General features: G+C 35.2%; 1 protein-coding gene across 1 annotated transcript in view; it reads left to right on the top strand.

The window, feature by feature from the left end:
• STK3 (serine/threonine kinase 3) overlaps window positions 1–21,430 on the top strand; it is a 485,544-nt gene that overhangs the window by 236,192 nt on the left and 227,922 nt on the right. Inside the window, exons 7-8 of the mRNA XM_012000011.1 lie at window positions 15,809–15,973; window positions 16,484–16,651. Of these exons, the coding sequence (XP_011855401.1) occupies window positions 15,809–15,973; window positions 16,484–16,651 (333 nt within the window). The remainder of the gene's footprint in view (window positions 1–15,808; window positions 15,974–16,483; window positions 16,652–21,430) is intronic.

Below are 21,430 nucleotides of genomic sequence, written 5' to 3'. Positions count from 1 at the left end.
TAGTAGAGACGGAGTTTCACCGGGTTAGCCAGGATGGTCTTGATCTCCTGACCTCGTGATCCACCCGTCTCGGCCTCCCAAAGTGCTGGGATTACAGGTTTGAGCCACCGCGCTCGGCTAGTTTCTTTAATAGAATCAAATGGTGGCGGCTGGGCGAGGTGACTCACACCTGTAATCCCAGCACTTTGGGAGGCTGAGGCAGGCAGATCTCTTGGGGTCAGGAGTTTGAGACCAGCCTAGCCAATATGGAGAAACCCCATCTCTACTAAAAATACAAAAATTAGCCTGGCGTGTTGACATGCGCCTGTAATCCCAGCTACTGGGAGACTGAGGCATGAGAACCACTTGAACCCAGGAGGCAGGAAGAGGTTGCAGTGAGCCTAGATCTTGCCATTGTCCTCCAGCATGGGTGACAGAGTGAGACTCCATCTCAATAAACAAACAAATAAATAAGTAAATAACCAAATAAATAAAAGAATCAAGCAGTGGCTATTCAAAATATACTAGCATATTTTATCCAAGTGCCCTTAGAATCAATACCTTGCATATAATAGCCTTTATGGTAAACATTTGGTTTGTTATATTTTAAAAATATGTATATGTTTTGCCTTGATGTTAAGTGCTTCTTCAAACTTTTTTTTCTTCGTAAGGGCATATCAAGTTCGCATTATTGATTATTAAGATTTATTTGGAGCTTAAAAGCTTGATATATCATTGTTAATAATAGACATATTTTTGATACGTGTGGATTTCTGTTCAATAAAGTGCTCTTTGGGGTTTATGTTTGCCTTTGTGTTATTAGACTAATTCATGTTTGACTTTCCTAATCACTTTGTGGCATGTTCCCCCTTTGTGTAATAGATACTGGTTCATACTGGATTTACAACTCCATATATGTTGAGTGCTTTTCTGTTGTCTTCTGATCTCTTTTTCAGGAATCTTTTCATGTGGGAAAGGATTTTAAAATGTGTACCCACTGACCATTTTCACAGTAGAGTATCAGTTCTCTTTCTCTGCAGATCAAGGGATTATAAGCAGCTTGTATATATATATATATTTACATATGGTGTAAGTAGTGAAAGCTTTCATTTTGAATCACTAGTTGTGGGGCTTTGTGATAGATTATTAATCTTTTTTTTCCTTGCCAGACATGTGCAATCCAGATTTCATGAAAGACAACCTCTGTTCTCTGCCCTCTCGTATATAATAAAGGTTAAAATATTCTAGTTATTTTTCCTAATGTATGTACTTTGTGTTGAACAGAAGATTTGTGTTTTTTCTGGACAAATTCCACAACTTTTTTATTGTTTATAACCTTGGATATTTTATATTTTCAAGTCTCTGTTTTTTGGGGGTGGAATGAAATAGATTTGTGAGGGTAGGGGAGTTAACTGAGCTGCTATGCTGTTTTTCCCAGAGTATTTTCCTCATCCAGGATACCTGGGAGCCCCGTTTAATGTATGTATTCTTTATCCTAAGAGAGGAGGAGGGGGCAGGGAGAAATTTTGGTTAAGAAGTTGGAATATGAAGCTTGATGAATGATCAGATAAAATCTTACATGTAAGCTTAACTATTACTTTTGAGATTTAAGTATTTCAGAAATTGCTACATATTCACCCAAGTTTCTTGAAACCATTGATTTTTCTGTAACGGATTTTGGTAACTATTGTGTGAGTTGATAACATGTATGTCATAAAAATGAATGGAAACTGAAACATCTGAGAGTTCTGTAAAATGAGAAATCCGAATGAAAATGAATACAATGACAAACATTTATTAGCTAAGGAAGGTGGTAGTAGGAAAACAAAGGCAGCAGGAGACTTTAAAAAAATGACTGTGCATGTTCCTTTTAAAAGATATGCTTATTCTACTTTTCTTGCCACCAATTATTGTATCCCTTTTTGGGGGGGCCAGAAAATAGAAAATAGATCAGACATCTAATGCTGTTACACATTTGAAATAACCTCTAGCATTTCTGGAGTTAGTCAGTGGTTTGTGCTTTATACAAACCTCTTTTCCAAGAACTCCTGTTTGGTATTTACTTCAAGTTTACTGCATCAGTTTCAACTTTTGGTTGTAAGTTACAGAAAACCCAGCCTAAGCCAGCTTAAGCCAAAGAGGGAATTTATTTGTTCACATACCCCTCGCTCATTGCAAAGTTAGTTTATGCGTGGCTTGATTCAGGGTGAAAAGAATTACTTGAATTCATGTTTTTGTTCTGATACCTCTTTGTTGGCCTCGTTCACACAAACTCTTCCCTCAGTTACGAGATGTCTGCCAGCAGTTCCCTGGGTTATATCTTTCTATATAGAATCCAGCAGAAAAGAGTGATAATCTTGTGCCTCTGCGTGGGTCATGTGCCCTTCTCTGAGCAAATCATTGTGGCCATTACAATGTGATTTAGCAATGGACTTAGACTTAGGTCATGTGTTCAATCCAGAGCTAGGGTAGACTTGACTACTAGAAATACATGATCTGAGAATGGAGAAGTAGTGATTTCCTAAAGGGAAATCAGAATATGTTTAGCAGGAGAAGGCCAAATGAGTGCTAGACTAGCAAAAAATAATAGATGTTTCTATATATTTACTAAACTGAAAAACAAAACACACCAGGAATAAAAGACAATAATTTAAAAACTCTAAAATAGCTCACAAAATGAATCTTAAACTGTGGAAGATATATCTAGTGACATTGAGTCAAAGCTTTTGGGTCCGCATCTCTTTTTTCCTTCTGTCACAGTAAGGGACAGTAAGGTTGATGTTTCTCAAGGAGCCTGTTCCTGCTAGGTCAGAAGTAAATGTTTGCTATAAGGATTTTCCTGAAAAGTACTCAGTGGAAAGACCCATGGTTCCCTTTAGTCCAGGATGGCTTGAGCCTGATGTTATTTCTGGTGTCCCTGGCCCCTTCTTACAAGGATTTTCTCACTCTGAGTGGGTACTAATGATCAGTGCTGTACTAGAATCTAAGGAGAATGAGTTCTTTTGTGTAGAAAGTGATACTTTTTGCTCCTTATTTGGGGTGTCCCATGAAGTGAGAATGAGTTCTGAGTGTACTTCACACTTGCCTCTTACAGTTCCAAGCCACCGCATTAACAGGATATGCATTGTGGGATTAGACCATTAAAATTTTCATAGCAATCATGTGCTGCCACATTGTAATCTCTGATTAAATACAGCATACACGTCACGCTCCATTACATCTTTTCTAAATCTTTTGATTGAATTATAAACAGTTTATGATTTTTCCACATTATAATATAGTCCCCTACATAGACTATCCCTTCTACCTTAACTAAGTAAATTAAGTTTACAAAAGTATTTCCTTGGCTTCCCTTATTGGTAAGTTGCCCAGTTTTCACCTTTGTTGCTATTCTTCTTGGCGTTTCTCCCAGTTCTATTTCCCTTTCCTCAGTCAGGCCCACCTTCATATACTTTATTTTTATATTGTACATTCCTCTGCAGGCAGACTGCCTGTCATTGCCAGATCTGCAGTGAGCCCTTCTTCCCTGTCAGAAGCCTGACCCCATAGCACACTGTAACAGTGGTTATTTGGAGTGATGTGGTTTAGTGGAAAGACCTTTGGATGTGGAGCAGGAAGACCAAGCTTCAATACTTGGATTGTTACTTATTAGCTCTGTGACCCTGGGTACATTGGGTAACTCCTCTCCGCTTCAGTTTCCTAATCCTGAAATTGATCTAATATCAGATTACTTGCTTTACCTACATCAGTGTTTTCTTGTGGGGAAAAAAACATGCTAAGTGTCAGAGGACTCTGTAACCTGTAAAGTTCTACACAAATGTAAATTGCCACTTTTTACTGTTAAGGTAAAAACTTTAAAAAGTGGTAATTTAGTTTTAAATCACAGGTGATTTAAGAATTGTATGATGTTTCTTGAAATAGTGGATATTCTTCAGCATTAGAAAAACATATTAAAAGATCATTGTGTCTTATCTTACTTTTGTTTAATCTTAGGAAATAAAGAAATATATGTAAGTTAATTTTCCAGGAAATGGAAAGTTAGTTCCTTGGATGGCAGATTTCTAATTTTAACGGTTTTATATGGAGATATTCTAAAATTGCATTGCATAATTATCTGCACTTTTAACTAGAGTGTACTTTTAACTGCTCCATTCCTTTTAATTATATAAATTATAGAGAAAAAAACACGAGCACATTGTAAAAATTTCAAATAATACAAAAGGGTACAAAAGAGGAAGTTAATGTCTTCACATCTGCCCTTCAATTTTACTTCCTTGAGGTTATGTCAGTTAATTTCTTGTGGATTCTTTCACCACCTATATATGTATATCTTGTTTTACCCAAGGGATTAATACCATATGTGATGTTTTATACCTTACCATTTTTCGTTTTCAACTTCTGGGATATCTTAGATACCTTCCCATACCAGTACATATAGGTCTTATGTGTGTGTAACAGAATGTATTTATTTCAGTCTTCTGGATGAAAGTGACTTCTAACTTTTTAGTGTTTTGCTGCTACAGTCAAAGCTGCAGGGAACTTTCGTACATATGTGTTGGCGTGTTTGTGTTGTGATCATTGGATGCGTTATATGAAATGGAATTACTGAGCCAAAGGACATGTTCATTTTTTATAACAATTTTTTGGGAGAACTGAGAGGATGCTAACTGAGCATATGATTCTTTAGTGCTAAGGCACTTTCAGTTGTGGGAAAAGACTCTAGATAGTCTTTAAGACCTACCTAAAGTAGGAAAGATGGATTTTGCTTTCGGCGCCTTTTGGCTTCTCTGCATGCTCTCTTCTTCATCTTATGAATAATTTTACTTAAGGTGTTCACTATTAATTCCACCACACCAGTCTCTCTTAGGATTCTAAGCAAGGTTATAGACCTGTTACTCCTCCTCCTATTATTTTTACAAATTATTTTATTATTAAATTCTCCACTTCTGTTTTCCCCTTTTTAGTCTCTGAGAGCCTGCTGTCAGTTTTCTTCCTAAAAGTTCAGATATGATCATGCCATCTTTCCACTTAAAAATATGTAGGTGTTTAAAACAATTTGGCCCTAATCTGACTTCCCATTTTGCACTATTTTCCCATACACATTATGTTCAAACACAAAGAACCATTCACTGGTAATGCACGTTATGTATTTTTATGCTCGGTGCCTTTGCACATGCCGTATGTATCCTTCCCTCTTTGGTCACCTGATAAACTTTGTTCACTCTTTTAGATTCAGCTCAAAAGTCATCTCTATGAAGTCTTTCCTAAGTGGTAGAATGGTAAGGTAGATGGTTGAGGCTGGCAGGAACTGTATTCAGGGCCTTAAATGTTGTATTAGATGGTTTGGATTTTAAGAGTACTGGTTCTGATGCATAATCAGCTTTAAGAACTGCTGTCCTGGAGTGCTCCTATTGCTAATCCTGTTGTTGCAGGCATCGCTTGTGTTGTAATTAATTGTTCCTATTCCTTTCCCACAAAATTCTGAGTGTCATGAAGACAGGGATCATGTAACAGACTTTTAGCGAATTCTTGTTAGTGCCTACCTTCTACAATTCTGTTTGGGTGTTAAATGAAATGAAACCTGTAGAGTGGTTGACATAGTAAGAACTCAATAAATGCAAGCTGTTATTGTTATCACCATTGTTAACACTGGATAGATTAATCCTGACTTGAGGAATATAGGGTGATTTCTTGAAAGAGGCAAAGTTTGATCCAGGCCTTAAAAGACTGTGTAAGGATTACATTGATGAGTTTTGATCAGTTTTTAAGACCTTATGCAAGTGCCTATGAAAGTAAAACTTAAATGAAGTATCTATACTTATCTATTTATGGCATTTGAAAGGGGGACATATGTCCTATTTTTTGTATCCTTACTATCTAATAGGTATTAAATGTAAAATTAATGCATCATTTTATATGCATAAATAATTATGTCCAAAAGGTGGAGTTTAGCTAAGATTGTGAAAGACTTATTAGAAAATTAAAATTCTTAATTTTGTGTGAAATTAAAACCTCACTTGAATTCATTTTACTGTTCTAAAACCATTAAGGCAGTATATGTATTTTAAAACCATTTGTGCATGTACCCTTGAGACAAGTTGGTGGGTGTATTTTTATCAAAACCATATACACAGTGACATATTAAACATATCATATTATTATACTAATCATGTGACTATAGAAACAAAAGTAACCAGAGGACTAAAGCCTATCAAAACCATCTTTTTGTTTTTGTACAATGAAATTCTTCCTAAATTTGCCAGTGAATTCATACCAATTGAAACCAGATGTAGACTTCCGTCTTTTAATGTATTAGCTCAGCTATAAATGTCTTATTTTCATCCCTGATTGCTGAGTATTTCATTCATAGTTTATTATCTCTCTACCACCCTTCTTTAAAAAAATACAACAAAACAGACTATAAAATGTGATTCAAGGGATTTAAAAATGACATCACACCATTTGTGTAGTGACCTAAATGAAATTAAATCTGTCATTTATTGAGAATAACTTAATTAAATCCACAAATGAAGTACTCTGCTGATAAAATTTTTCGTGTTCCAATCAATGGCTCCACAGATTTTTTTGTTTGTTTTAAGGGATTCTTAACAGATACCACTGAAGGAAGTGTTAGCTGTGATTTGAGAATGGATCTAACGCTTTTCCATCTTGGAACTGAATTCTTACATTATCTTCTGTATGAAGCAGATCCTCTCTCATGTGTTTTCTCCCCCTCGGTGTTTTCAATATAAATCTGACCATTTTGAAATAGTTGGGTATGGACCTATCCAGCCTCATGAAAAGTCTTAAAGATATGAGAAAGATACTGCTCTAAATTTTATGTCATAATAGGAAGAAGTAGCTCTCTTTGTTGCCAAATAAAAATCTAGCTACTTTTGGTAATTGACTGTGTGTATATGTAAATGAAATTTGTTAAAACAGCTAGAGAGTATTTGAAAACAAAACTCCATCTATCTAGGAAAATGACTGTCAACTTCTTTATTTTTTAATAACAAAATGGTTAACAGATATCCAAATGACATGAAATAAGCATGATACAAACATCTAGATCAGAACCTGCTATATGGTGTCCACTAAATATATGTTCTTATTTCCTTCCACTCTTCTCCTTTTCCATTAGTGACACACAATACTTGTAGAGTGCCTTAAATCTTCATACAGATATTTCTCTTGTCCAAAGTTCATTGGGCACCATTGATATTTAAAAGAGACCAAGTAAACATTTATCTTCCAAATTTGCTAAGATTTGTCTCCATTTTGGTACAAGGCTGAAATTTGGCCTATCACTTTTTGTCATTTTTCTCATTGTAGTGGAAGGAAGAAAACTGGGCCTTACTTGGTTTTTGAGTACCATTTTATAATTGTTATATTTCTATTCTTTAGTTCATTAGTTACTCTATTAATAGTCTTTCCTTTCTCTGGATAGGGAGCTACTTTTTTTATTTAAAGCTTGATTTTAATGCCATTTCCTCTCTCTATTCCTAATTAATTGCACTCCTTTTTGGGTATGTTTCACTTTGAAAGAGCGTTTTATGATTGTTTATGAGTTTCTAAGTCTGTATTTCCTGCTAGATTGGAGCCCCATGAGGTTAGGTTAGAGATTTTTAAAAAAATTAAATCTAGAGTAGGTGCTCAGTAAATGATTTTTCAGTGGCTGAATGTTACCTAGTGTTTCTTGGAAAATACTTCTGAATTCTTATGTCACTTTTATACTCTGGTTTACATTCTGGTTATATATGTGCTGTTATTCTCAGAAATATTGTAACCCCTGGGGTAATTTTATATTTGATACTTTATTGTTTTAATTTGCTTTTCTTTGATAATTAGTGCAGTGTAATAGTTTCCATGTATGTTAATTAGCTCTTTTTTTTAGTTTTGTGAATTTTATGTTCATTTCTTTGGCCTGTTTATTTATTGAGATTTTATTGTTTTTCTGAAGGTTTTATATGAGCTCTTTATGTTCTAAATAAATAATTCTATACATTAATATCTTGCTATGACTTTTTTTTCTTTTTAAAAATTTATTTAGTTTTTTTTAGAGACAAGGCCTCACTATGTTGCCCAGCCTGGACTTGAACAAACTCCTGGGCTCATGTGATCCTCCCACCTCAGTGTCCTGAGTAGCTGGGACTATAGATAGGCCTGTGCCACCGCAACTGGCTATTTTTTTGAGTTTTCTGAGGTTATGTAGAACCTTATATGTATTCTAAGCTTATGTATTCTAAGTTTTTGTGTAGACAAAACTAATAAGTTCTCATAATTCTTTCTTTGCTTTTTTTTGATTAGAAACTATCTTTCCTGCTTAGTGATTTGAAACTTACTTTGGTTTTCTTCTAAGTATTTTTAAAATGTTTAAATCATTGATTTATATATTTATTTTAGTAGAATTAAGTGTCTGTTTTCAATTAAATGCTTATAGAGTCACCCATTAATGTACTCAAGGTTACTCTTCAGGCCAGGTGAGTGTGCTTGCTTCCACAGTTCATTAACAGGTGTATTTGTTTTGTTTTGTTTGGCTGGCATACCATTTAAAATAACTTAAATTTGAATGCTGAGCTGGGGCAGGTACTCTGCCTGATATTCAGGGATGATCATTTTGCTGCCTGTTTATGGCTGGTTTCTATTCTTACTGTTGTTTACCACTGGTAGCTGTTCTGATTGGTTGGTATTGTGGTTGGCAACTGTCCTGATTAGACATTTGCTTTAATGACTGTCAGATATTTTGAATATCACCCTTAGAACAAGCCTCAAAATCCCCAATTTTTCTTATATTAGACTAATTCATATATTTATGTTTGTGACATCTGGCAGTGGTGTGATGGAAGTAATATTGATTGCTGAAGAAATGTGGGGTTTACTACTTAGTAGTTGTATGACATTCGGTAGTCCATTTAATTTCTCTGAATTTGTTTCCTCATCTGTTAAAAGGAATAATAATAAGTGTTTCTGCTTACTTACTTGAGTAGAGAAATCACATAAAATGTTTTTATAAACTGTAAAGAAATATAAAAATTTAAGACAACAGTATGCCTTTATGTTCTAGAAAATACTTCTCCACCTGTTTATTGTTGTTTAAAGTGATTTTATTGAGGGATAGGAACCTTTCATTTCATAATTGAATTTAAAAGCCTTAAAGTACAGATACTGCTTTTAAGTCTTAATACTAAATTGGGTTGTTAAAATAAATTTAAATTAAGCTCTATTCATGTACTTGTATAAATGACTGGATATTGCATCGTTTTTTGATTGAGGAGGATATGAAGCAAATGAGAAGACATTGACTCTCTGAATTAGTGGGAGGGATTTATTACCAAAGGGAGGAAAACATAATGAAAGAGAGGTTGTATAAACTTCAGATCTGCACTCTCCACCTTTAACAGTTCAGAGCCAAATTCAGATTATGCCCTCCGATATTCTTGTCTGCTTCATTAGGACTGGGATTATCAGTTTCCGTGTCCCTGTACACCCAACACCTTGAGCAGTATCAGCGCAGTGATAGAGCCAATCAAGTGTATATTTGCTGAATGAACACATAGATTGATGCCCAAATGAGTGAGAATTTTATTTAGTGAAGATTGCCTTTACGTGAAGATACTTTGATAACATAGAATCATAGAGTTGGAATGACCCTTTCAAGTCATTGAGCAAAGCCAGACAGTTCATGAATTCGTCTAATGTCCCTGGAAAATCCTCCTTTAGTCTTGCTGTGGATTTGTCCAGTGACTTTATAGCATTGAAATCAGACAGATCCTAAGACCCTGAAGTACAGTCAGTTTACTTAATTCTGAACATTCTTTAGTAGAGCAGTGAAATATCGGGTACAGGAGCAGAGATAACAAATCAGAGTTAATAGAAAATTAGTGACTTATTGGTTGGAAATAGTAGAATGTTAAGAGATAAAAATTGAAGTCTAAGTAACTAGAAAGGTCTGTACTGAAGTAACTAAACAAGACACAATTTTATGGGCTGATGCTGCTTTTATTAACACCCCAAGCTTTTTAGTCTTTATAGAAAGAGTGGAGAATGAAGACAGACGAGAAAACTTAGGTGCATATGACAGCACCACCACCTTGCCCACTGTCTGTAGTGGTCCATTGTGATGGCCCTAAACAACACTCCTACCTCCCTCTCCCTCACATTTGGCTGCACACCACTAACTTAGAAAGACTGGGAACATCAGATGAAGGTGTCTCCTTTCTTTTTGTATCGACAAGTCTGTACCCATTCATTCATTATTTATCAAGTGCTGTCTGTACACCAGGCGTAGCTCCAGGCATTGTGATACATCAGTGAACAAAGTGTTCACAAAGCATTCTTGTGGACCTTTTCTAGTGCAGTACTGTCCACAAGAAACACAAGCCACATATAATTTTAAAGTTTTGAGTAGCCACATTAAAAAAAGTGAAATTAACTTTCATAATATAACAGACATATTAATATAAAACATTAATATGATATAATATAATATGAAATACCATATTTAATACTTGTATTAAACACTAACATTTTATATGTTCAACATTAATATATTAATAATATAATATGTAAATATTTATTGGGTAATCAATATATAAATTTTAACACAATAGCTTAGATTCTTTTTGTATTAAGCCTTGATCTTTGGTGTATATTTTACATTTACAGCATATCTGAAATTAGAATACCCACATTTCAAATGTTTAGGAGCCATGTGTGGTTAGTGGTTACTCTATTGGATGGTGCGGCTTTAGAGTATGGTGCTTGCTTTCTCTGCACTGTCAAGTCAGACCATCTAGTCTGAGGTAGAGAATAAATTCCTGGAAGTACCAGAATTTTCAGGTAATCTAGACTCCTTTTCTATGGCCAGTAAAGCCTTATATGATCTGGTCCTTGCCTGTCTCTCAGATCTCATCTAGGGCTAGTCTTCTCCTGGTGCATTAAACTTCAGCCTTCTTTATTCAACTCAAATATGGTGAGCTTTTTCTTGAATCAAGACATTTCCCCCCCTCGGTTTTACTTTTATTGTGCCAAGATACACATAAACAAAATTTGCCCTGTTAGCCATTTTTAAGTATGCAGTTCAGTGGCATTAAATACATTTATAAAGTTGTGCAATTATCCCCATTATCCATCCCCCTCTTTTCATCTTGTAAGACTGAAACTCTGTACCAATTAAGCAGTAACTCTCCATTCGCTGCTACTTCAGCCCCTGGTAACCACTGTTCTACTGTCTATCTCTATGATTTTGGTAACTCTGAGTATTTCATATAAGCAGGATCATACATTACTTGTCTTTTTTGTGACTGACTTCATTTAGCGTAATGTACTCAAGCTTCAGCCATGTTGTAGCATATTGCAGAACTGCCTTCCCTTTTAAGGCTGTATAAAATTCAATTGTATGTTTCTACCACATTTTACTTATTCATTTGTCTGTCAGATGACATTTGGGTTGCTTCCACTTTTTTAGCCATTGTGGATGTTGCTGCTATGAACATGGGTGTACACTCATCACGAGGTGAAACTTGTTCAAAAATACCTCTTTGAGACCCTGCATTTAGTTCTTTTGAGTATTTACCCAAAAGTGAAATTGCTGGGTCATAAGGTAATTTTATGTTTAACTTTTAAAGGAATCTTTATACTGTTTTCCACACCATTTTACATTCCCATTAGCTATACACAAAGGTTCCAATTTCTCTGCTACTTCGCCAACATTTGTTCTTTTCTGTCTTTTGATAATAGCCATCATAATGGGTGTGAAGTGGTATCTCATTATGTTTTTGATTCACATTTCTCTTATGATTAGTGATGTTGAGGATCTTTCCACTTGCCTCTTGGCCATTTGTATATCTTTGGAGAAATATCTATACAAGTCCTTTACCCATTTTTGAATTTGATTTTTTTATTGTTAAGTTTTAGGAGTTCTGTATGTTATATTCTGTATGTTAATGTCTTACCAGATATGTAATTTGTAAATATTTTCTCCCATTCTGTGGGTTGTCTTTTTACTCTGTTGATACTGTCTTTGGATGTGCGTTGTTTTTTTTTTTTTTTATTTTCATGAAGTCCAATTTGCCTGTTTTATTCTTGTGTTCTCTGCGCCTTTTTGGTTGTATCTGATAAACCATTGCCAAATCTGGTATTCTGAGGTTTTTGCCCTGTTTTATTTTTTCCCAAGAGTAGCATAGTTTTAGGTCTTATGTTTAGGTCTTTGATCCATTTTCAATTAATTTTTGTGTATAGTGCTAGGTAAGGGTTCAACTTATTCTTTAGCACACGGGTATCCAGTTGTGCCAGTACTGTTTGTTGAAAATACTATTCATTTCCTGTTGAATGTTCTTGACACTCTTGTTGAAAATAATTTGATTATGTATACAAGGGTTATTTCTGGGTTTTCTACTCTGTTCCATCCATCTGTCTGTCTGTGTTTATGCCAGTGCCACATTGTTTTGATTACAATAGCTTTGTAATAAGTTTTGAAATCAGGAACTATGAGACTTATAGCTTTGTTCTTCTATTTTCAGTATTGTTTTGGCTATTTGGGGCCCCTTGAGATTTCATACAAATTTTAGGATAAGTTTTTCTATTTCTGCAATAAGCATCACTGGGATTTTGGTAGGGATTGTGTTGAATCTGTAGGTTGCTTTGGGTAGCATGGGCATCTTAAAAACATTAAATTTTCTTATCTATGAAGTTATGATAGGTTTTTATTTATTAATGTCTTAAATTTGTTTTTTCAGCAGTGTTTTGTAGTTTTCATTGTACAGATATTTCACCTCGTTGGTGAAATTAATTCCTAAGTATTTTATTCTTTAAAATAAAGAAATTCTATTTCTATTGTAAACAGATTTTTTTTTGTAATTTCCCTTTCAGATTGCTCATTGGTAATGTATAAAAATATAACTGATTTTCATGGGTTGATTTTTGTATACTGCTGCTTTGTTGAATTTATTTATTACTTCTAATAGGTTTTTTTGTGGAAGCTTTAGAATTTTCTACATGTATGATCATATCATCTGTGAACGGAGATAGTTTTACTTATTTTTTTCCAGTTTGGATGGCTTTATTTGGTTTTCTTGCCTAATTGCTCTGGCTAGAACCTCCAGTACTATGTGGAACAGAAGTATTAGGTTGGTGCAAAAGTAACCACGGTTTTTGCCATTACTTTTGCACCAACCTAATAGCATCCGTGCATTGTTCCTGATCTTTGAGGAAAAGCTTTCAGTCTTACAGCTTTGAGTATGACGTTTACTTTGGGTTTTTTATATATGGCTTTTACTATGGTGAGATAGTTTCCTTCTATTCATATTAGTTGTGTGTTTTATGAAAAGTTAAATTTAGTCAAATGCTTTTTCTGTTTTCATTTGAAATGATCATGTGTTTTCGTCTCCATTCTGTTAAGGTGGTGTATTACATTGTTTGAGTTTGTATGTTGAATCATTCTTGCATTCCAGGAATACTTTCCAGTTGGTCATGGTGTATAACCTTTTAAGAGCCTGTTGAAGTGGGTGTGCTGTATTTTGTTGAGGATTTTTCTATCAATGTTCATCTGGGATATTAGTCTGTAGTTGTTTTGTAGTGACTGTCTGGCTTTGGTATCAGAATAATGCCTCTTAAAATGAGATTGGAAGTGTTCTCTCTTATTCAGTGTTTTAGAAAATTTGAGAAGTTGAATCAAGATATTTTAATCTTTTTTTTTTTTCCCCCTTTTTGTGGAATGTATGTTCCCAGATAGCCATTCACATGGCTGGCCCCCTTATATCATTTAGACTTTAGTAAAATGTCTTTTGGGCCTTTTTGAATATCAGTCTAAAGTAGCTTCTCAGTCATTCTCTATCAGTAGCTCTCTATTATTGTCCTCATAGCAATTTTCACAGACATTTTCCTGTGTTATCCTGTTTTCTATCAAATTATCCCATTGCTTATAGATAGAATATAAGCTTGAGAGCAGTCTCTATCATTTAGAGTTTTTATGGTTAGTACTATTACGTAGGCATGATTGATTAAGTCTTTGGACATTTGTGCTTAACTAAATCTCTACCCCTTCTCTCCCTGCAGCCCTCCCGTAAGTCAGAGGTTGGGCTGAAATTTCCAAACTTCTAATCACTTGGTTGGTTTTTTTGGCAACCAGCTCCCATCCTGAAGCTAAGTAGGCTCCCACCACGAGTCACCTGATCAGTATAAATTCTGGTATGGTTGAAAGGAGCTTATTATGAATGACAAAAGGCATCCCCTCTCACTCTTGTGAGAGGGGTGAGAAAACAAAGATAAAATATCTTGATTCAACTTCTCACTCACTCAGTCAATTCATAGGGTCTTAGGAGATTTTGTGCCAAGAACCTACAAAGACCAAATATTTCTTATGATTTCATAATGTCACACTACCTTACAAGATTGTTTTAAGAATAAATGAGAGAATGCATGCAAAACTCTTAGCACATTGCCTGGTACAGATAGCAGTGGCTCTACTGCTATAGCTGTTAAGATTTTCTTCCCCATCTGTCTCTTCCTTAGCATTCTGCGCTCTCCCCTTTTTCCTTCCTCTGATAACCTTTGCTTGTGTTTCCATTTTCCTAATCTTTCTCTGACATTTTTTTCTTCTGAGTTCTCAATATTAGGTCAGAAGTCCAGGACTTGGAAGGGTTAGGAGTGGCATTGTTGTAGGAGCTTCTCGCAGAAGATTCATTTCAAGCCCCCCTCCCTCATTTACTTTCCTTTAGCTGTTGGTTTCATTTTCATCAAGAATCTGAAATATCTCAGGGGAAGTATCTGAATGTACTTTTTCAGAACAGATATTAGCTGTGCTAGTGCCCCCCCTCCCCCCAGTGTTAGAAGATGTGGAAAATAGTGATTCCTTGTATCAGGCTGATTCTTGAGGTATGTCCTTTGCTTTAGGAATACTGATGACACTGATAATCTTTTTTTTTTTTTCTTTTTTTTTTTTGAGATGAAGTCTCACTATGTCGCCCAGGCTGGCGTGCAATGATGTGATCTCAGGTCACTGCAACCTCTGCCTTGAACTTGAACCTGGGAGGGTTCAAGTGACTCTCCTACCTCAGCCTCTTGAGTAGCTGGGATTACAGGTGCATGTCATCATGCCTGGCTAAGTTTTGTATTTTTAGTAGAGACAAGGTTTCACCATGTGGGCCAGGCTGGTTTCGAACTCTTGACCTCAAGTGATCTGCTCGCCTCGGCCTCCCAAAGTGTTGGGATTACAACTGTGAGCCACCACGCCCTGCTGATACTGATAATCTTAAAGAGAGAAATTTAATGATCCTTTCATTAGTAAAATGTGTAATAAGAGTAACAAAGCGTATTGTGGGAAGAAGAGGTTCTCTATTATTTACCCCTTTAGCATTTTCCTGGAGGTTTAGTGGTCATTAGAAAGAAGTACTTGTGGCTAGGCATGGTGGCTCACACCTATAATCCCAGCACTTTGGGAGGCTGAGGAAGGAGAATTGTTTGAATTGAGAATTGTTCTCCTCCTCCTGAGGAGGAGAATTGTTTGAAGCAAGGAGTTCAAGACTAGCCCAGGCAACATAGCGAGACCCCCCCCATCTCTACAAAAGTAAAGATAAGTTAACCTGTTGGGGTGGCATGTGCCTATAGTTCTAGCTACTCGGGAAGCTGAGGTGGGAGCATGACTTGAGCCCAGGAATTTGAGGCTGCAGTGAGCTATCACCACACCACTGCACTGTAGCCTGGGCAACAGACTGGGGTCTCTGAAAAAAGCACACACACACACAGAAAGACATACTTGTTACTAGTGCTCTTTTGTAAGAGTTTATCTAACATGGCATTTTAATTATGGTTTAAAAAAATTTCTTTCCAGTTAACAGAAGATGAAATTGCAACCATTCTTAAATCTACATTGAAAGGACTAGAATATTTGCATTTTATGAGAAAAATACACAGAGATATAAAAGCTGGAAATATTCTCCTCAATACAGAAGGACATGCAAAATTGGCAGATTTTGGAGTGGCTGGTCAGTTAACAGTAAGTTAACTTTAATAATTTTCTAAACACTTGGCTAATTTGTTCAGATTTGATTATAACTAAACTTCCATAACTTTTTGAGGGGGAATGGAAAGAAATGTGTAACTTTAATTTTTGTGGAGAAAGAACCATAATTGAGCCAAATTTGAGTATTATTTAATTTATCATTTAGGGTGATTGAATATGAAAATATATCTTGTAATCGAAATGCTTAAATGTTCTAAAAGGGAAGCTACGTAGCTCATTTCTGTAGCTTTTATCATTATAGCACTATCTTTAATGACTGTGTTTAATGACGATAGTGGGGATAAGTTACCTGTGGACTCTTGGTTATTTTCAGAATTCAAAATTCCTAAGTATGTCATAACTAGTTGAAATTTTAGCAAAATAGTCAATTTCTGATATAATCTGTGGCATTGGAGGTTTCAACATTTTTTAAAAGAATGTTTGGCATACAGATTTCCTTTGTGCTTTTGTAGTAGTATTTATGGCTATGTAACGTTATTGCAGGATACAATGGCAAAACGCAATACTGTAATAGGAACTCCATTTTGGATGGCTCCTGAGGTGATTCAAGAAATAGGCTATAACTGTGTGGCCGACATCTGGTCCCTCGGCATTACTTCCATAGAAATGGCTGAAGGAAAACCTCCTTATGCTGATATACATCCAATGAGGGTAAGAAAATTATGGTTTGCTGAAAATGTTAGCCTTATATAAGTGTTGCAGTTTTGTAATGTCAGTGTAAGTACATATAAACTAAATAAGTTCATTTAAATGTATTCTTTTAAAAAATGGTAAAATTACCTCTTAAAGATTGGTAACTCTTAACTTCTCTTCCGTGTTCTTAATTGTGAGAAAAGAACTGAAGGCTTTGTATATCTCTACCATCACTGTTCTCCTCCCCCAAAAATATACCCGTAAAATTTTTGCTTGCTTTTCAATAGAAGAAAGGGTTGGTAAATCCTCTTTGCTCTTCAGTTTATTGTTTTCTCGATTGTGGTAGTGGAAGAGTTTGAAGTAATCATTTCTCACTTTTTTACCCACTCTGTAATTTATACCTTACTGTGTTTTTTTTTTTTTTCTGCCCTTTTTCTTCTTTGTTCTGAGGATGGTATTAAGCAATCCTAATTTCTAATATTACTATGCACATGTAAAGGAATTCGGCCAATTTTTTTAAATGAATGCTTATTGAGAAGATGGAATTCCTTTTTTGAACATCGTTATATGCTTCTGTGACCTGTGCAGGATAATTTTTGGAGTTTGAAATATATATCTTGCATATTCAAATCTAATTGCCTATGTTTCAGGGTTTGTGATGATATACTTTTTAGATTTATTACTATGTGAATCATATAGATAAGTTCATCATCATAGATAAGTACATTTATCTTTGTATACTTATTGCCCTCTAGTGGCTGTAGTTATCTCAATAAGGATGTAGGAATGAGGGGAAGAGTGTATGTATGTGTGTATTTGTAGAAAAGAGAAGATAATGTCATGGTGGCTGGAGGAATGTGAAGTAAATTGATAGGAAGAGGAAGAATGCATTATTTTAGAATATCTGAAGAAGAATAAATTAGAATTACATCTGATATTATAATGCTATTGTGGCTTCAATTTCGATAATATAGGTAACAGTATATTATACAGAAAATATTTGAAAATCTGTCTGCTGTATTGAAACATTTTAAAGAGAGACTGTTATTATTATTTTTCTTTTGAGACAGGGTCTCACTCTGTCACCCAGCCTGGAATGTAGTAGTGCGATCATAGCTCACTCGAGCCTTGACCTCCTGGGCTCAGGTGATCTTCCCACCTCAGCCTGCAGAGTAGCTGGAGCTATAGGTATGCACCACCATGACCAACTAATTTTTTGTAGAGACAGGGTGTCGCCATGTTGCCCAGGCTGGTCTCCAACTCCTGGGCTCAAGCGATCCACCCACCTTGGCTTGCCAAAGTGCTGGGATAACAGGAGTGTGCTCAACCTAGAATTCTTTGAGTAATATACAATAGTATATTAAGTAGTATACTTATTGTATATAAGTATATAAGTAGTATACAATATGTACCATCTTCCTCTTCCTTGTGTATATAAATTCCTTTTGGTAAATGAAAAATAAAAATAGCATCAATTGTTTGAAAATAACATGAAAAATAACTAGGTCAGCATAAAAACAGGAACACAAAGTCTGTATTTCATCTCTGATCATTAGTTATCTGCGGTTGTTTTAGTTAGGATGTTTGTAGGGTGATCCTCAAAGTAGGCGTATTTGAGTTTGAATCAGTGAGTTTTACTAAAAGGCAACCTAGGTAATTATGAGAGCTGGGATTTAACCTAGGACTTCCATTATTACTATTCTGCTTCTTCCCTGTGTAAATCTTATTTTTCCAACCAAATAGTTCAACTTGTTAAATTTGATCTTGTGCTCAGATAGCAGAGAATTGTAATATGTGGCCTCTCCCTTTAAGGATCTTATAATATTACCTGAGAGTTTGAATGAATACATTATACATTATTAAAAATATACCTGAAAATAATATTTCTCTTAGAAAAAAAAAATGTATATATATATTGCAAACTTCCTGGGATGTCTTGCTCACTTTCTTTTTTTTTAAATCTAAATCCTACCAATTTTTCAAGTCCCAACTTGGATTTTATGCCTGTATAGAGCCATTCTTGACAGCTATTGCCCAAGTAAATTTCTCTTTTTCCTCATATTTTGTATATAGGCAATTTCTTGACAGTCCAGTTCTTTAGACAGTTAATCAAGTGTTGTCTTGTGCATTTCCAAACGTAATATAGTTTATTTTCTATTTAAATGATATCATTATTTAACTTTTCTTGTGTTTGTGAGCTGTCTTACAAATTAGAGTATTGAACTGCAAGTATTGGAAGCTGTTAAGATCATGTAACAGATACAGTTTTATCACTGGTAACAAACACTACCTTTTGTTTTCCTTGAAATGACAAGTTCACTTGGTTCATTTTTGAGAAAATGTCTGTCAAATACCCAAGTCTGTGTAACCTTAGTTTTCTGTTAGTTATTCTTCAAGTAAAAATGATGTTCTTTGAAAAGAGCCTTGTAGTTTATTTAGCTTGCAGCTCAGTCACACAACTGCTTTTTTTCAGATTATTGTTGTTCTTTGATATGTGGGGAAGTGCTTTATGCATATTTTCCATTTTGTCAATGTAGAATATTAAAAAAATACATATTCAAGTGTAGAAATTAAAAAAAATTAATAACCCTTACTGTTTCATCAAGGTTTACAGTAATTTGGTCAGGGGTATAGTGAGGGAAATGAAAGAAAGAACTGTCCAATAGAGAAAAAAAATTGTTGAGGGCTCAGCTAAAACTGGTAATTGAGAAATTATAGTGTAATTAATCCTGGTTTGTGGGCCTTCCTGTGGTATGTGCTCTGCTGTGCAGTAGAGTGCATTATGGCTTTGATATGGAGGGTTTGGGTTTTAATGAATGAGTGAGTGTCTTGGAGGGATGGGGCTTCAGGGAATTTAAGGATGCTGCTGAGAGACAATTCAGGAGTTACTAACAGGGCACAGTCTGGAAAGAAAAGAAAGAGTGTAAGAAAATGGGGTGATCGAAGAATAGATAGTGTTCTCCATGCTTGCTGCATAGCAGTCATCTGGGGAGCCCTACCCTAAACAGATTAAATCCGAAATCTCAGGATGTTAGAGAGGAGATAAAGTGGTAGTTAAGATATGAGAAAGCTGGGAGGATATGAGACTATGGTAAGTGAGTGAAATACTGAAGTTTTCTTTTTTAGCCAACATTTTTTTGTACTGTAGTAACTTTGTGAAATAAATATTTTATCCTCCATTGGGTGGATTGGATGAAATGGATAAGATTATGTTATTTGTTAAGATGACATAACTTGTTAGTGGCAGAGCTGAGATATGAACTCAGTTTTATGGGTGTTTTTGCCTAGACACCAAAGAAATATCCTCTGCATTAATATTCCAACTCTGTACAAGTGGAGGAGCAGCTAACAAAAATAAGACAAGTTTTCTAGAGTAGCAGGAAATATGGACAGATTTCAATTTTTAATGTTTTGTTTTCCAGCCATTTTTTGGTAGCCATATAGGCTAATGATATAATCAATAATCTATAAAGTTGCCACAGTGAGACAAAGATATGATTGACACGAAGACCCCACAACTGATACAGGCAAAAAAACTGATAGTTATTTTAATGTAAGTAAATGATACAATTTACTACATATAAATGGCTATCTAGAATAAAGTTAGAGACAAAGTTAGGATATGGTGGGTGAGTTTCCCCAGCCTCCATACACAGCGGGGTACCCAGCCACTGGTGATATTGTCTGATTGGAGTGAGGATTCTATCCAGTCTTTCTGAAATGCCTTGCAGTCATCCTCAGAGTTCTAGCCCTTTCCACTATGCTTGCCCACTAGATGTATATAATTAGGAACACTCCAGAACAGTGGTGCTGCCTTCTAGACTGAGTGAACTGGGATTTGGTTTCCCAGTCATTTTCTCAGCCTTTTACCGTGTTTAGGCACCAGGCCTGTTTGTAAAGTAGTATTGCTTAGGACAGCAAAAATTAGGGGCAAAAAGAGGCCTCGAGCTTGGATAGTTTAGAATGGAGTTGCTTCTCCTTAAGTGGCCACAAATTATTGCTGTGTTTTTCACTGATTAAGGTTTTTGTAGGACATATATTTAGGGTATCATAGCCTGAGGGATATGGAGAACTTAAAGATGGCACTGAATTAGAAAATGAAAGTGATTAAATTGGTAATTTGCAGTTATTTGAGAATAGGTCCTTCAAAGGTGTTAAGTCTGAGGTCATTTGTTTTATATACTTTAGTTTATCAGTTTGTCAAATGTTGATATTTCTTTTATCATTCTTGGGCAGAATAAGGAATATTTGGAATATAGATGTTCAAGGAGAAATTTTCTATTAAAAAGAGCTATTAAAAACACTGGATTTGTTTGATGGCAAGGAGTCAACCGAATTTGTTAGTTTTAGTACAACCTTTTTTTCCCCCCAAAGAAACTTGTAGTATATGTAAACTGAATCTTCACTGTGGTAGACAGTAATGATTATCTATTTAGTAAAGGGAAATAATGATGTACACATTGAAACGCATAAAGCTTTTTAAACAGGAGAGGGATAGAAGTGCTTACAAATTTATATTCAGCTATGAGATTAAAATTAGCGAATAGTGGCAAATGGGAGTAAGTCTAATCAGAACGTTAAGTGAAACAAATTTTTTAAAAATTAAAACTCAGTTTATTTTATAAAGTTAAATATGAAACCACCAAATTAATTTTGGTCAGTTAGATAAATAGAATAGTTAAAAAAATTTAGTTTTGAATTCAGTTAACCACATAGTTTTGAGGAGATCAATCTTCTGTCTTTCTCAGGCCTGTTGGAAGTGAGTGTGAGAGTGTGTGTGTGTGTGTGTGTGTGTGT

The sequence above is a fragment of the Mandrillus leucophaeus genome, unplaced genomic scaffold, assembly GCF_000951045.1.
Source record: "Mandrillus leucophaeus isolate KB7577 unplaced genomic scaffold, Mleu.le_1.0 Scaffold611, whole genome shotgun sequence".
Classification (NCBI taxonomy): domain Eukaryota; kingdom Metazoa; phylum Chordata; class Mammalia; order Primates; family Cercopithecidae; genus Mandrillus; species Mandrillus leucophaeus.
The sequence above is the reverse complement of the archived record's forward strand: the minus strand, read 5'-3'. Positions and strand labels throughout refer to the sequence as shown.